The sequence below is a fragment of the Tachyglossus aculeatus genome, chromosome 16 (assembly GCF_015852505.1).
Source record: "Tachyglossus aculeatus isolate mTacAcu1 chromosome 16, mTacAcu1.pri, whole genome shotgun sequence".
Taxonomy (NCBI): Eukaryota; Metazoa; Chordata; class Mammalia; order Monotremata; family Tachyglossidae; genus Tachyglossus; species Tachyglossus aculeatus.
The window spans coordinates 16391913-16404237 of record NC_052081.1 but is presented as its reverse complement, the minus strand read 5'-3'; the positions used below and the strand labels follow the sequence as shown (position 1 = coordinate 16404237).

The following is a 12325-nucleotide window of genomic DNA, read 5'->3' as shown; positions in this document are numbered from 1 at the left end:
CAAGTACTTAAGAACACAATATACAGGATCGGTTCATAGAGGAAAAGGCTTAATAGAGAGAGATGGATGGATTGTTCTGCTCCAAACAAGTTCTAGAGTTACAGTATTCCTTATTCAGGGCCCGATGGGCGTTGTTGAATCATATCTCAGAAAATCAAATACGCTGAACTGTTTCATATTTGCCAAAATGGATGCTAGTATCCAGCACTAAAATGTATTGACCTGAAAATTATAGCTCAGGGTTATAGCACATGTTGAGCTGTGTACTTAACAGAATAAAGGACCCAAGAGAATAGTCTAAGCAGAAAAGACACAATAAGGCCATTTTTTTTTTACTTGGTCATTTTTTCCCAATACCTATCCTTCATTAATACTTACCAAAGCAGGCGTTGGACAGCCAGGTTAGCATAGCACTATCATGTTCATCTCACAGTTAACTTTATCTATGTTATAATTGTAATAAACTCAAACTGCAGTTATTGGAGTCAGAGTGTTGTCAAACAAAATATATTTTCTCTGTGAGCACTGTTGATCCTTGTGGGAAACAGGCTAGAGAGAGGGCTACTTTAGCAGCAGCTAAGCAACAGGAACAAGGTTCCTATGTCCACTATCCCCTGAATCACAGTGATAACAGCACGATGGAGTGGATAGAGCATGGCCCTGGGCATCAGAAGGACTTGAATTTCAATGCCCGCGCCGCTACTAGTCTACTGTGGTGACCTTGGACAAGTCACTTCACTTCTCCTTGCCTCAGTTACTTCATCTATAAAATAGGGATTAAGACTGAAACTCTTGTGGGGCAGGGACTGTGCCAACAGTGCAGACTGTTACAACAGTTCTTGAAACATAGTAAGCACTTAACAAATATCATTATCAGAGAAGCAGCGTGGCTCAGTGGAAAGAGCCCGGCTTGGGAGTCAGAGGTCATGGGTTCTAATTCTGGCTCCACCACTTGTCAGCTGTGTGACTTTGGACAAGTCACTTAACTTCTCTGTGCCTCAGTTTCCTTATCTGTAAAATGGGGATGAAGACTGTGAGCCTCACGTGGGGCAACCTTGATTACCTTGTATCCACCCCAGTGCTTAGAACAGTGCTTGGCATATAATAAGTGCTTAACAAATACCAACATTATTATTATTATCATTATTGACAGCAAAAAGCCGCACCTTTGAGGCATCCTGCCCCCTGCACCAACTTGGGTGTGTGCCACTTTTCTGTGGCACTTCGCACTTCAGAAGTCATTTTTGCCCTGACCCCAGCTGGATATCATGAACTTGATTCTGCTACTGGTAATTTTTGCTGTAATGGACAAGCATCAGGGCAGGTTGCAGTCTGACTGTGGTTGTGAGTTGATGTTGTTATGCCCTGGATTGTAAAGTCCTCGATGGCCGAGTTCCTTTCCATGTACTCTTGTTACTCTCCTAATCACTTAATAAAGTACTATGTAAATAGTAATTGCTCAATAAATATCACTGATTGAGAGATGGATTTTGAGTTTTCCCTGCTGCTACCATCCCTTGAGGCTGCTGAGACAAGGACCGGGTTCCCTCACTTTCAGCCCATGTTAAAAATTAAAAAAAAATATTTTGGTATTTGCTTAACACTTTTTGCCAAGCACTATTAATAATGATGATGGCATTTGTTAAGCGCTTACTATGTGCCAAGCACTGTTCTAAGTGCTGGGGGGGGAAGAAATGCAAGATAATCAGTTGTCCCACATGGGACTCACAGTCTTAATCCCCATTTTACAGATTCATTCATTCATTCAATCGTATTTATTGAGTGCTTACTGTGTGCAGAACACTGTACTAAGCGCTTGGGAAGTACAAGTTGGCAACATATAGAGATGGTCTTGACCCAACAGTGGGCTCACAGTCTAGGTAACGGAAGATGAGGTAACTGAGCACAGAGAAGTCATGAGTTGCCCAAAGTCACACAGCTGACAAGTGACGGAGCTGGGATTAGAACCCATGACTTCTGAGCCCCAAGCCCGGGCTCTTTCTACTGAGCCATGCTGCTTCTCTGCTTAATAATAATAATAATAATAATGGTATTTGTTAAGCACTTACTATGTGTCAGGCACTGTTCTAAGCACTGGGGTGGTTACAAGGTAATCAGGTTGAACACAGTCCCTGGCCCACATAAGGCTCATAGTCTTAATCCACATTTTACAGATGAGGTAACTAAGGTCTAGAGAAGTTCTAAACACTGGGATAGGTTGGGATTGTCTCTATTTGTTGCCGAATTGTACTTTCCAAGTGTTTAGTACAGTGTTCTGCACACACCGCTCAGTAAATACAATTGAATGAATACAAGGTAATCAGTTTGGACACAGTCCCTGTCCCACATGAGGCTCACAATCTTAATCCACATTTTACAGATGAGGTGACTGAAGCCCAGAGAAGTGAAGTGACTTGACCAAGGTCAGATAGCAGACAAGTGGCTGAGCAGGGATTAGAACTCATGACCCTGTTATACATGCCAGCTGTTCAAAGCAGGATCTTAGTGGGTCCTGACAGCTGTAATTTGTGTGGCACAACAGTGGCCAAATGTCGTGAGAAATCTGGCCTCTGTAACAGTGTTGTGATGAGGGGTGGGCTCTCCAGGGCTAAAAGTTGCATGCTGAGATCAAATCAGCATCACAGAACCAAGCCCAAACTGAAAGGGTGACTGAGCCCAGCTAAGGACCTGCAAAGTACCAGGCCCATTAGGAAATGGCAGCAGAAACCCAAGTCTGTGTCAGAAACAAGGAGGGAAAAGAAACCTGAATTAGGGTCTGAGAAGCCACACTTGAAATATGGATTTCTTTAGGGCACTTGTTGGTGACTTGAACGAGTGACGAGGTGGGGCTGGGAATAAGATTAGAGTTGACGGGAAGTAAGGATAGGGGAAATCAGGAAAAGAAGGCATTGGGAGAGAGAGAAATTGGAGGGGGACTTTGGAAAGGGTGGGAGGAGCCAGGGGAAAGAGGGAGGGGAAAAGGGAAGGAAGCAGAAAGGGTCTGACAAAGAGGAAGACAGAAAGAGACAAGATGGGGAAAAAACTATCTTGTTGAATTATTTATGCCAGACCAAACACCTCAAAACCAGGGGAAATTTACAAATCCTATTTCTTTTCCGAGTCTAAATTTTCACATGGGGAATCCACCCACTCCCAGAGGTAATCAATCTTTTGAAATCTATACAGTTGATTTACATGGTGACCTGGTCTCTCTGCCTCACTTAAACTGGGAGAGGGCCAATGACCAATCCAAGTGTGTGTGTCGGGATTTATCTTTAAAATGTCCAGTGTCCATAATTGAAATTTTCTGTCTCATTTGGATGCCTCAGAAAAGTCATGAATTAAACAGTAGTTTCCATGGGCTCTCATTTACAAATTTCCAAACAGAAATTCAGTCGATATATCTGTTAGAGGAAGCATTCTATTTCATGGAAGGAAGGATTAACAGCAGTCAGTATATTTACTCAGCTGAGTAAGTACAAGAAAAATATTCTTACCTTGTCCTGAGACTTCTCTAAGTAATGGAAGGCTTAGATTTCTATATTCATTGGGTAAAATCAACATTTCTCAGATAGTTTTCAAGACACTCCATGTGCCCAACTTTAAATTATTATTTGCCACGTAACTATGGATTAGTAAACAATTTAATGCCCCTATCACTTGCCTTATCTGTTGGATTTTTTTTTTTTACCTGATTGGGCATTTTGTATTTAAAAGTGTTTTGTGAAGTTATTTGAAATCATAGAAAATTACGGTGTTGAAAAAGAATTTCAAAATGTGCTTTGTAACAGGGCTCTCTCACTGTGGGCAGGGAATGTGTCTGTTTATTATTGTGTTGTACTCTCCCAAGCGCTTAGTACAGTGCTCTGCACCCAGTAAGTGCTCAATAAATGTGATTGAATGAATGAATTGTGAAGAGATCCACATATTGTAGGCAGTGCCTATGTGGAAACCAGTGAACATTTAGGGAAAGGTTACAACAGAATATTAATCTGGAAACTTTTGAGTGCATTGATTGTGCTACTTTTCCAACCATCAATCAGTGGTATGTATTAACGTTTTATTGTGTGCATACCACTATACTAAGCACTCCTATTAGCAGTCTTCATGGGCAAGTGTGTTTTTGGAAAAGTAGCATGTGATTCACTGATATTTGAGAGCTTATCATGGGCAGCACACAGTACTAGTTGTTTGGGAGAGTACAACTATAGTTAAAGACACAACTCACCGCAAGAATAAAAAGCCGAATCAGACCCAAATCTGCATAGAACAAACCCCATCATAATCAACCAAATTAGTGGGACCGTCCTGGAAAAACAATAGCAACATTCTTGCAGTCATGAATTTCCACTATCTGGAGACAATACATCTCTAAGTGGTACTCCTCTGTTGAACTACTCCACTCCCTTCACACCACTGAAGGCACACCAGAAGTCTTCTTCCATCAGTCAGTCAATTATTTTTACAGAGTGCTGACGGTGTTCACAGCACTGTACTGTTTGTCTCGTCTGATGCTGTTGAGTCATCTCCAACCCAGAGAGACGCCATGGATGCATCTCTCCCAGACTGTCCCACCTCCATCTGTAATTGTTCTGGTAGTGTATCCATAGAGTTTTCTTGGTAAAAATGCGGGAGTGGTTTACCATTGCCTCCTTCTGTACAGTAAACTTGAGTCTCCGCCTTCGACTCATGACACTACTGCCCAGCGCAGGTGGATTTTGACTTGAAGATGGCCTGCCACTCGCCAGCCACTGCCCAAGCTAGGAATGGAATGGGTAGGCCTCTGCTTGACTCTCCCTCCCATAGTCGAGACTGGTAGAGTACAGAAAAGTCTCCAGGGGCGACCCTGAGAGGAGAATACTAAACACTTAGGAAAGTATAACTCAGTAGAATTTTTAGACACTCCTGTCCACAAGGAACTCATAGTCTAGAGAAAGTGCCTATTATATAAAAATCTCATCTAAGCATTTCCGTGCAAAAATGTGACAAAAAGTGTTAACCACAGATTCCCTGGTAATGAATTGGCTAATAAGGCCAGTACCTTTAAGACTCAAGTTCAGCAAATTTATTCAGTTTACCATTAGGTTGTCCTCACAGAGCCAAGCCCTTTTACTCATTCCTACTCAAGCTCACTGCTCCCAGTTGTTGCTATGCTTTCACAGGGGCTAAACTAATGTCTGTTTAAAAAACAAATGCATACTTCAGCAATTCTAAATTAGACCAACACGTGTGACCTTGTCTCCAATGGAATGCAAGTATTTTCATTGCAATTGATTGCAATTATAGAAGCAGAGTGGCCTAGTCAGAAGAGCTTGGGTCCTGGAGTCTGAGGATTCCAACTCTAACACTTGTCTGCTATTTGACCTTGGTCAGGTCCCATCACTTTTCTGTGTCTCAGTTAGCTCATCAGTAAAATGGAGATTAAGATTGTGAGTCCCACAAGGGCCATGGATGGTGTCCAAGCTGATCATCTTATATCTTCCCCAGGGCTTAATACAGTGTCTGCCACAAAATAAGTGTGTAACAAATACCATAAAAAGACACAGATCTGTTAAGCAAAATTGATTTGAGGTTCTGCCACAAAGTGTTTATGATTCATGAGCTTGTGCTACCGTTTTTGCGTGTGTTTTCTGGTTGACTGAGAAGCTCAGTAGTTGTTGACAAACCTCTAATCGTGCAGGGTTGAAATTGCCTAAATGCTTTTGGGGAATCAGCTAGATATGGTGAATTTCACGAAAGGTTGGCATGAGTGTTTTTTGTTGTTCTCTCCCGGACCCTGAGTATGGTACTTTTCACTCAGAGGCATTCAGTAAATACCATCGATTGGTTGTCAGCAGAGTTCCTGGAACAGTCTGTGGAGAGGGATTTGGTTGGGATCCATATCTCCCAGAATGCTTCTCTTTTCCCCGGGGCACTATCCTCATAAAGCTTGAACAGGAGGTTAAAATTTGCTCAGTTCAATTTAGATTGTAGAAGTCATGAAAAATATAATTTAAAAAATGCTTGCCAAGTGCAGTCTTGGCCAGTGGAGTCCTTCCTTTAAAACTTCCCCCAGTATTCAAATAGGTTTTCCATTTAGAGGCATAAATGCATGAATTTAAAAAAAAATGCTCACTTAGTGCCCATCCTGAGTTTCCATTATTCTAAAAATATTCAGCTCAATTGGGAGAATGATTATAGGAATAAATTGTAATGCAGTCTTTTAAAACTGTCTTGAACAATAAAGAAAATGCTGCATGAATTTGTCCAGTTTCATGCAATTCGGTGCATAATAAAATCAAATTTTATGGCCTTGTCAAAGTCTGAATAAAATCAATAGGAGCGGTAGCACTTAAGTGGCTTAGTTTTCCTCCTTGAGATTTGATTACAGTGTATTCATTCCAGTTGTAATGAAAACTATGAGATGCTTCTCCTACATATAATGAGAGGTTTGGGGAAAACAAGTATCGTTGATAAACAAGGGTCATAGCTGAACTAAGTGAATTTTACAAATGGAAACATTTCTAAAACATGTGAACATTAAAAAAAATACATTTGCTTTCAGGGAGTTTGGCCGTTGGAAAGTAAACAACCTTGCTGTGGAAAGAAGAAATTTCCTTGGCTCCCCTCTGCCTCTCGCCCCTGAATTTTTCCGCAACATAAGGCTCTTGGGTCGTCGACCAACTCTTCAGCAGATCACGGAAAATCTAATCAAGAAATATGGGACCCACTTTCTACTATCTGCTACGCTGGGAGGTATGTGTCGTTTTTGCAAAATACCTTTGATGCAAGCCACATTTTCAAAGAATAAGATAAAGAGGGACTCACAAAATCTGCAGGAGAGATGCTGAGAGTGATTCTATAGGGCCATTTTTACTGCCCTATATTCCTTGGAGGTGACTATGCCCCAACATCTCCTACCATATTAATGGATAACTAATTTATGAAAATTCATTAACTAGAAAAAATTCTGCATTTTTTAGAGAGATTGTGGATAATGACATTTCCAAGTCTATCCTTTTACAGTGGTGATGGGTTTAAGGAAAGAGAGTAGTTGAGGCAGAGAAGGTCTTGGGTCAGACGGTCATGTAGCGTTCATGTTTTTTTCAGACACTATGACATCTCTGCTAAAAATCAAGAGACAGTCTGTCAGATAATAATAATAATAATGGCATTTATTAAGCACTTACTATGTGCAAAGCACTTTTCTAAGCGCTGGGGAGGTTACAAGGTGATCAGGTTGTCCCACGGGAGGCTCACAGTCTTAACCCCCCTTTTACAGATGAGGTAACTGAGGCACAGAGAAGTGACGTGACTTGCCCAAAGTCACACAGCTGACAATTGGCAGAGCTGGGATTTGAACCCATGACCTCTGACTCCAAAGCCCGGGCTCTTGCCACTGAGCCCCACTGCTTAGAGTTCTGCAGTCTAAAAAGGATGAACTCCTTTTGTAAGGAGACCTGTGTTCTAATCCCAGCTCTGCCACTTGCCTATTGTGTGACTTTGGGAAAGTCACTTGACTCTTTTTTGTGCCTCAGTTGCCCTCATCTGTAAAATGGAGATTTAATACCTATTCTCCCTTCTCTTGACGCTGTGAGACAGGGACTGTGTCCAACCTGATTATCTTGAAGCTGCCCCAGTTTTTAGTTCAGTGCCGGGCACACGGTAAACACTTAAGAAATACAGCCATTATTATTTTTGAGGGGAATCTTGGAGATACCAAGACAAAGGAGACAACAGCATCGAGAACTATACACAGTAGCTGAACAAAAAACAGTGTGTGTGAGGGCAAAGTGTGATCATGATTGTGATTCTTCACTGGCCTTTTCAGACAGACAGACACACACACAGTAAGGAACTTTAGAGGTAGTGCTCTATTTTCCAAGTGTGAACAAGTTCAACCACCCAACATTCCCCTCCCCCCGCCACACCTCTTTCCACTAGATTTCTACCACATGGTAACATGTGAGCCAATAATTTGGAGTATGAGCTTTGTGATCTCATCATTGGCCTGTGTCATTAGGTGGTGTCTAACCACCTAATGGTGGTGGTGTCTTGGAGCATTAGAAAGTGGTTAAATCAACTTTTTCCCCAAATAGGTAAGCGGAATGGGGTCAGCCCTAATTAAGACTGCGTTTGAATTTTAAATTTGTATCTCTTCATCACCGAGATTTTTGTAATGCAGAAATGCAAATAACATGAACAACAGGAACAATTCTGACAGGTAGTCAAATAAAGTTGGGATTATTTCTAGTTGCACACTGCAACAGGAAAACTTTCAAAGAAATCAACCCAGTAAAACAAATTCCAAAACCTTCATAAATAGCAACAGTTCTTCTTGCAGTTAATATTTCAAAGTCATGTGGATTTTTATTAATCAGAAGGCTAATCTTTTAACTGGTATTTATTGTAATGATCATAAATTTATTAAGCACTTACTATGTGCCCTGAACTCTATTAAATGCTGGGATAGATACAATCAGATCAGACACAGTCCCTGCCTCAAACGGGGCTCACAGTGTAAAGGGGAGGAAGAATAGATAATGACACATGAGGAAACTGAGGTATAGAAAGAGCAAATGACTTGACCAAAGTCATATAGCAGTCTAAGGGCAATTCTGGATTTAGAAACTGGGTCTCTGGATTGTCAGTTCTATGGTTTTTACAAACCATACATTTTACAAACCAACTTTTTGGGGGAAGCAGTGTGGCTCAGTGGAAAGAGCACGGACTTTGGAGTCAGAGTTCATGGGTTCGAATTCCGGCTCAGCCAATTGTCAGCTGTGTGACTTTGGACAAGTCAATTAACTTCCCTGTGCCTCAGTTACCTCATCTGTAAAATGGGGATTAAGATTGTGAGCCCCCCGTGGGACAACCTGATCACCTTGTAACCTTCCCAGTGTTTAGAACAGTGCTTTGCACATAGTAAGCACTTAATAAATGCCATTATTATTATTATTATTATTATAGATTTATCTCCCTTCTATTTTATCAAATTGCCTAAATCTAATCAATCAATCAATGTTGTTGAGTGCTATCTGTGTGCAGAACTCTGTATGAAATGCTTGGGAGAGTACAATGCAACAGAGTTGGTAGACACATTCCCTGCTTTCAGGGAATGTTTACAGTATAGAGATCTCAAAATCTTAATCTAAAGAAAAAATGTGTAAACTTTGACACCAGTTCTTTTCTTGTATGACCAAAATACCCATAAGAAAAGTGAAAGGTTTGTGCCCTAGATTACTAGATGTCATAAAAATCCATAATAATACTAATAGTAACACTGCTACAAGTGTTTAGTACAGTGCTTTTCACACAGTAAATGCTCAATAAGTATGATTAAAAGAATGAATAGTAAAAGTGGTAATTGGCCCAGTTATTATGAAGGTAGAGCTACAAACACACATTCAATAGCAGTAAATCACCAAGCTGGAGGAAATTAGCATAATTTATAGCAAAATAATTTGGTTAGACTGAGTTAGTGCTACTGTACTTTCAGGGCCATTAATACTGCAAAGGGTTTGCAAAGGAGGTTGCAGTCTCTCTATCCCTAGAGAGCTTTAAAAGTAGATTTCATAAAAATAGAATGGCCTAGAACAGTTTAACCATTGATCCTTCTACCTCTATATCTTGTGGTACGCGTTTATATATGGTCAAGCTTTTCTTAGCCCCAGGTGGACAGCAAGGCCTACCCTTGGATTTCTTCATGTCTTTTCCAATGGAAAAGCAGCATGACCCAGTAGAAAGAGTGCAGGACTAGAAGTGAGGAGACCTAAATTCTAATCCCAGCTCTGCCACTTGCTTGCTGCAGGACCTTGGGCAAGTCACTTCACTTTTGTGCTTGTTTCCTCATCTGTAAAATGGAGATTAAATACTTTTTCTCCCTTGAGCTGCAAACTCCCATTGGGACAGGGAATGGATCTGATCCTATTGAATCAAATCCAGTGTTGAGTACAATGGTTTTAGGTAGATTCTGATTTTTGAAACAAGCCCCTATTAGTGGCACAAATGATGTGCAAGCAGACTGAAGGCAAGCTGGAAACCTATTAAAAAAACTGTCTACTTATAGGGATTACATTTACTTAGAGATTTACATTTCCCAGAACATTAGCAAATTAGACACAATCAGCAAGCTGGACAGAGCTCTTAAATTCAGGAATGGGCCCTCAAGCTCCTTCACATCCTGCCTATTAATTTAATATCTGGAATCTTAGTTAGTGGTCTGGTTCATGAATGATTCTGAGTATGAACACTTTAACTCAAAAAGCTTGGATATCCGTCGATCTATGTGTATTGACAGGGCTTTGTATATATTGTGTATATTGAAGTCTAAAAAATGAAACAAACATTTTGCTCTGGTTTGTCTTTCCCCTTAAATCTGCCCATGCACTGAAAATTAAAATTATTGAGTCTAAGTTTGCTGTGGGGTGTCAATTATGACAAAGGGAACCACAAACTTCTTTCCGATTCTGTCTTTTGTTAATTCCACAAGACCAGTTAAACCGAATGTCACGTTGTTGGAATTCCATTCCAGTCGTCGAAGCCCGAGAAGCAAAACACTTCGAAGAGCCCTCAGAGGGTATCTATCAGTTGTCTGTGACCTATTCTATTTCATTTATGAGACTAACTCCCTGATTATCCTTTACATGAGGGATTGAATTGTCAAATCCACAACAGTGCCAAAACATCTTAAAAATGGTCCCATCAATCCCTAGAACACAGAATCAGCAGTGTTTTATCTGAAGACTGTCCCACCTCTGGGTATGTCAAAATCATCCACAACACCTGCCACTGTCTCTGTGTCTCACTGAGTCCCCTTTTCAAAGTCTCATTTTAGTCACCTCATTTCGAATGCAAATGCCAGCCTGGTTTGTCGTCTTCTTTCTCCTACTTACCAAATGCTGAACCACATCACTCGAGGTTTTGCAGTATTTTGTCTTTGAATGATTTCTTCTGCTTTCTCTGTTTATGGCTTTCTATTTCAGCTGTTTGTTATTGTACTGTTGTCCATCCTCCTTACATGCTTACCCTAGGGAAGTAGGGATGTAAATGAGCCTTGTGCCAATGCACAGGTGAGATAGCCTGTGTTCCAGGGGTTAGATGACAAGTGTGCAAATCCAGTAAATTCCAAATTGTGCCTTCCTAAGTTTCCAGTTGATCTTCTTTGATCTTATTCCATCAGTTAAAAGCCTTGTTCTATGAGCTGCCCACAGTCACTTCTTCTGATTGGTGCTCTCAGACAGCAGCCGATTTGGTTGGTACATCTACAGTCTGCCCGGTGAGATGCAATTCCTAAATCTGAAGCAGAAATGGGGAGGGGATTTGGAAGGACAAAAGCACGACTTGATGGCATCTTTGAGGATAAAATTGCCCCCTGGATAACCATCTGCAGCTTACTCTGTTTTCTCCCCATCTAGAGTGAAAGCTTATAGGCAGAGAACCTATCTACCAAATATGTTGTATTTTACTCTCTGAAGCACTTAGAGTGCTCTGAACAAAGTAAATGCTCACTAAATATCATTGTTGTTCAAACCTAAAATTGTGAAGTAAGGACATCATATAGGTTTGTAAATCTGCAATTATGATGGATATTTCTGATGGATTGCCTTCTGTTTTAAGGCTCCGTGCTGTGACTATCATTTGCCATCACCATATTAGATGCTCTGTTGTCTGTACATTGTATGGAGCCATCAATGACTCCATGATAGAGCACTAGGTTGGTTTTCAGGAAACTTGAAGTCTCACTTCCATTCTGCCACCAATGAACTGTGTCACTTGACTACCTATCAATCAGTCATATATACTGAGCACTTAATGTGTGCAAAGCACTGTACCAAGTGTTTGGGAGAGCGTGATGCAACAGAGTTGATAGACATATTCCCTGCCCACAATGAGCTCACCGTCTAGAAGGATAGACAGATGTGATTTTTAATGGATTACAGATATGGACATAAGTGCTGTGGGGCTGAAGTTGTCTCAATTCCACAAGTTGAAAATGGGTATAATGCACTCCTCCCTTCCCTGAGAAAAGTGCAGAGTAAAAATGTGATAAGAAACAATGCATCTTATAAATCCGGAAGAGGAAGAGAAGACATGTGCCTTGTGGGGAATGTTCCAAGCTCAAAAAAGAAATTCTGATCTCAAGGGTAGACATGGAGGAAGCATAGAAAAAAATATTTCTAGATATTTTTCAAACGCTCAGTCCCAGAAGTTGTTTTTAATCCCCCTTGATATTCTGCAGACCACCTTTAAGACACAAGTGAACTTTTCTATATACGGAGATAGAGCCATGGACACTGGCCGTGTTATATACTGAGGGTAGAAAAGTTGGGTTCTCTTGAATGTA

The 12325-nt window shown here is 40.8% G+C and overlaps 1 protein-coding gene across 3 annotated transcripts in view; it reads left to right on the top strand.

The window, feature by feature from the left end:
- Nucleotides 1–12325, top strand: part of BRINP3 (BMP/retinoic acid inducible neural specific 3) — a 441851-nt gene that overhangs the window by 322453 nt on the left and 107073 nt on the right. For all 3 annotated transcript variants that reach the window (XM_038758436.1, XM_038758434.1, XM_038758435.1), the window contains one exon: nucleotides 6545–6735. In XM_038758436.1, the coding sequence (XP_038614364.1) occupies nucleotides 6545–6735 (191 nt within the window). The remainder of the gene's footprint in view (nucleotides 1–6544; nucleotides 6736–12325) is intronic.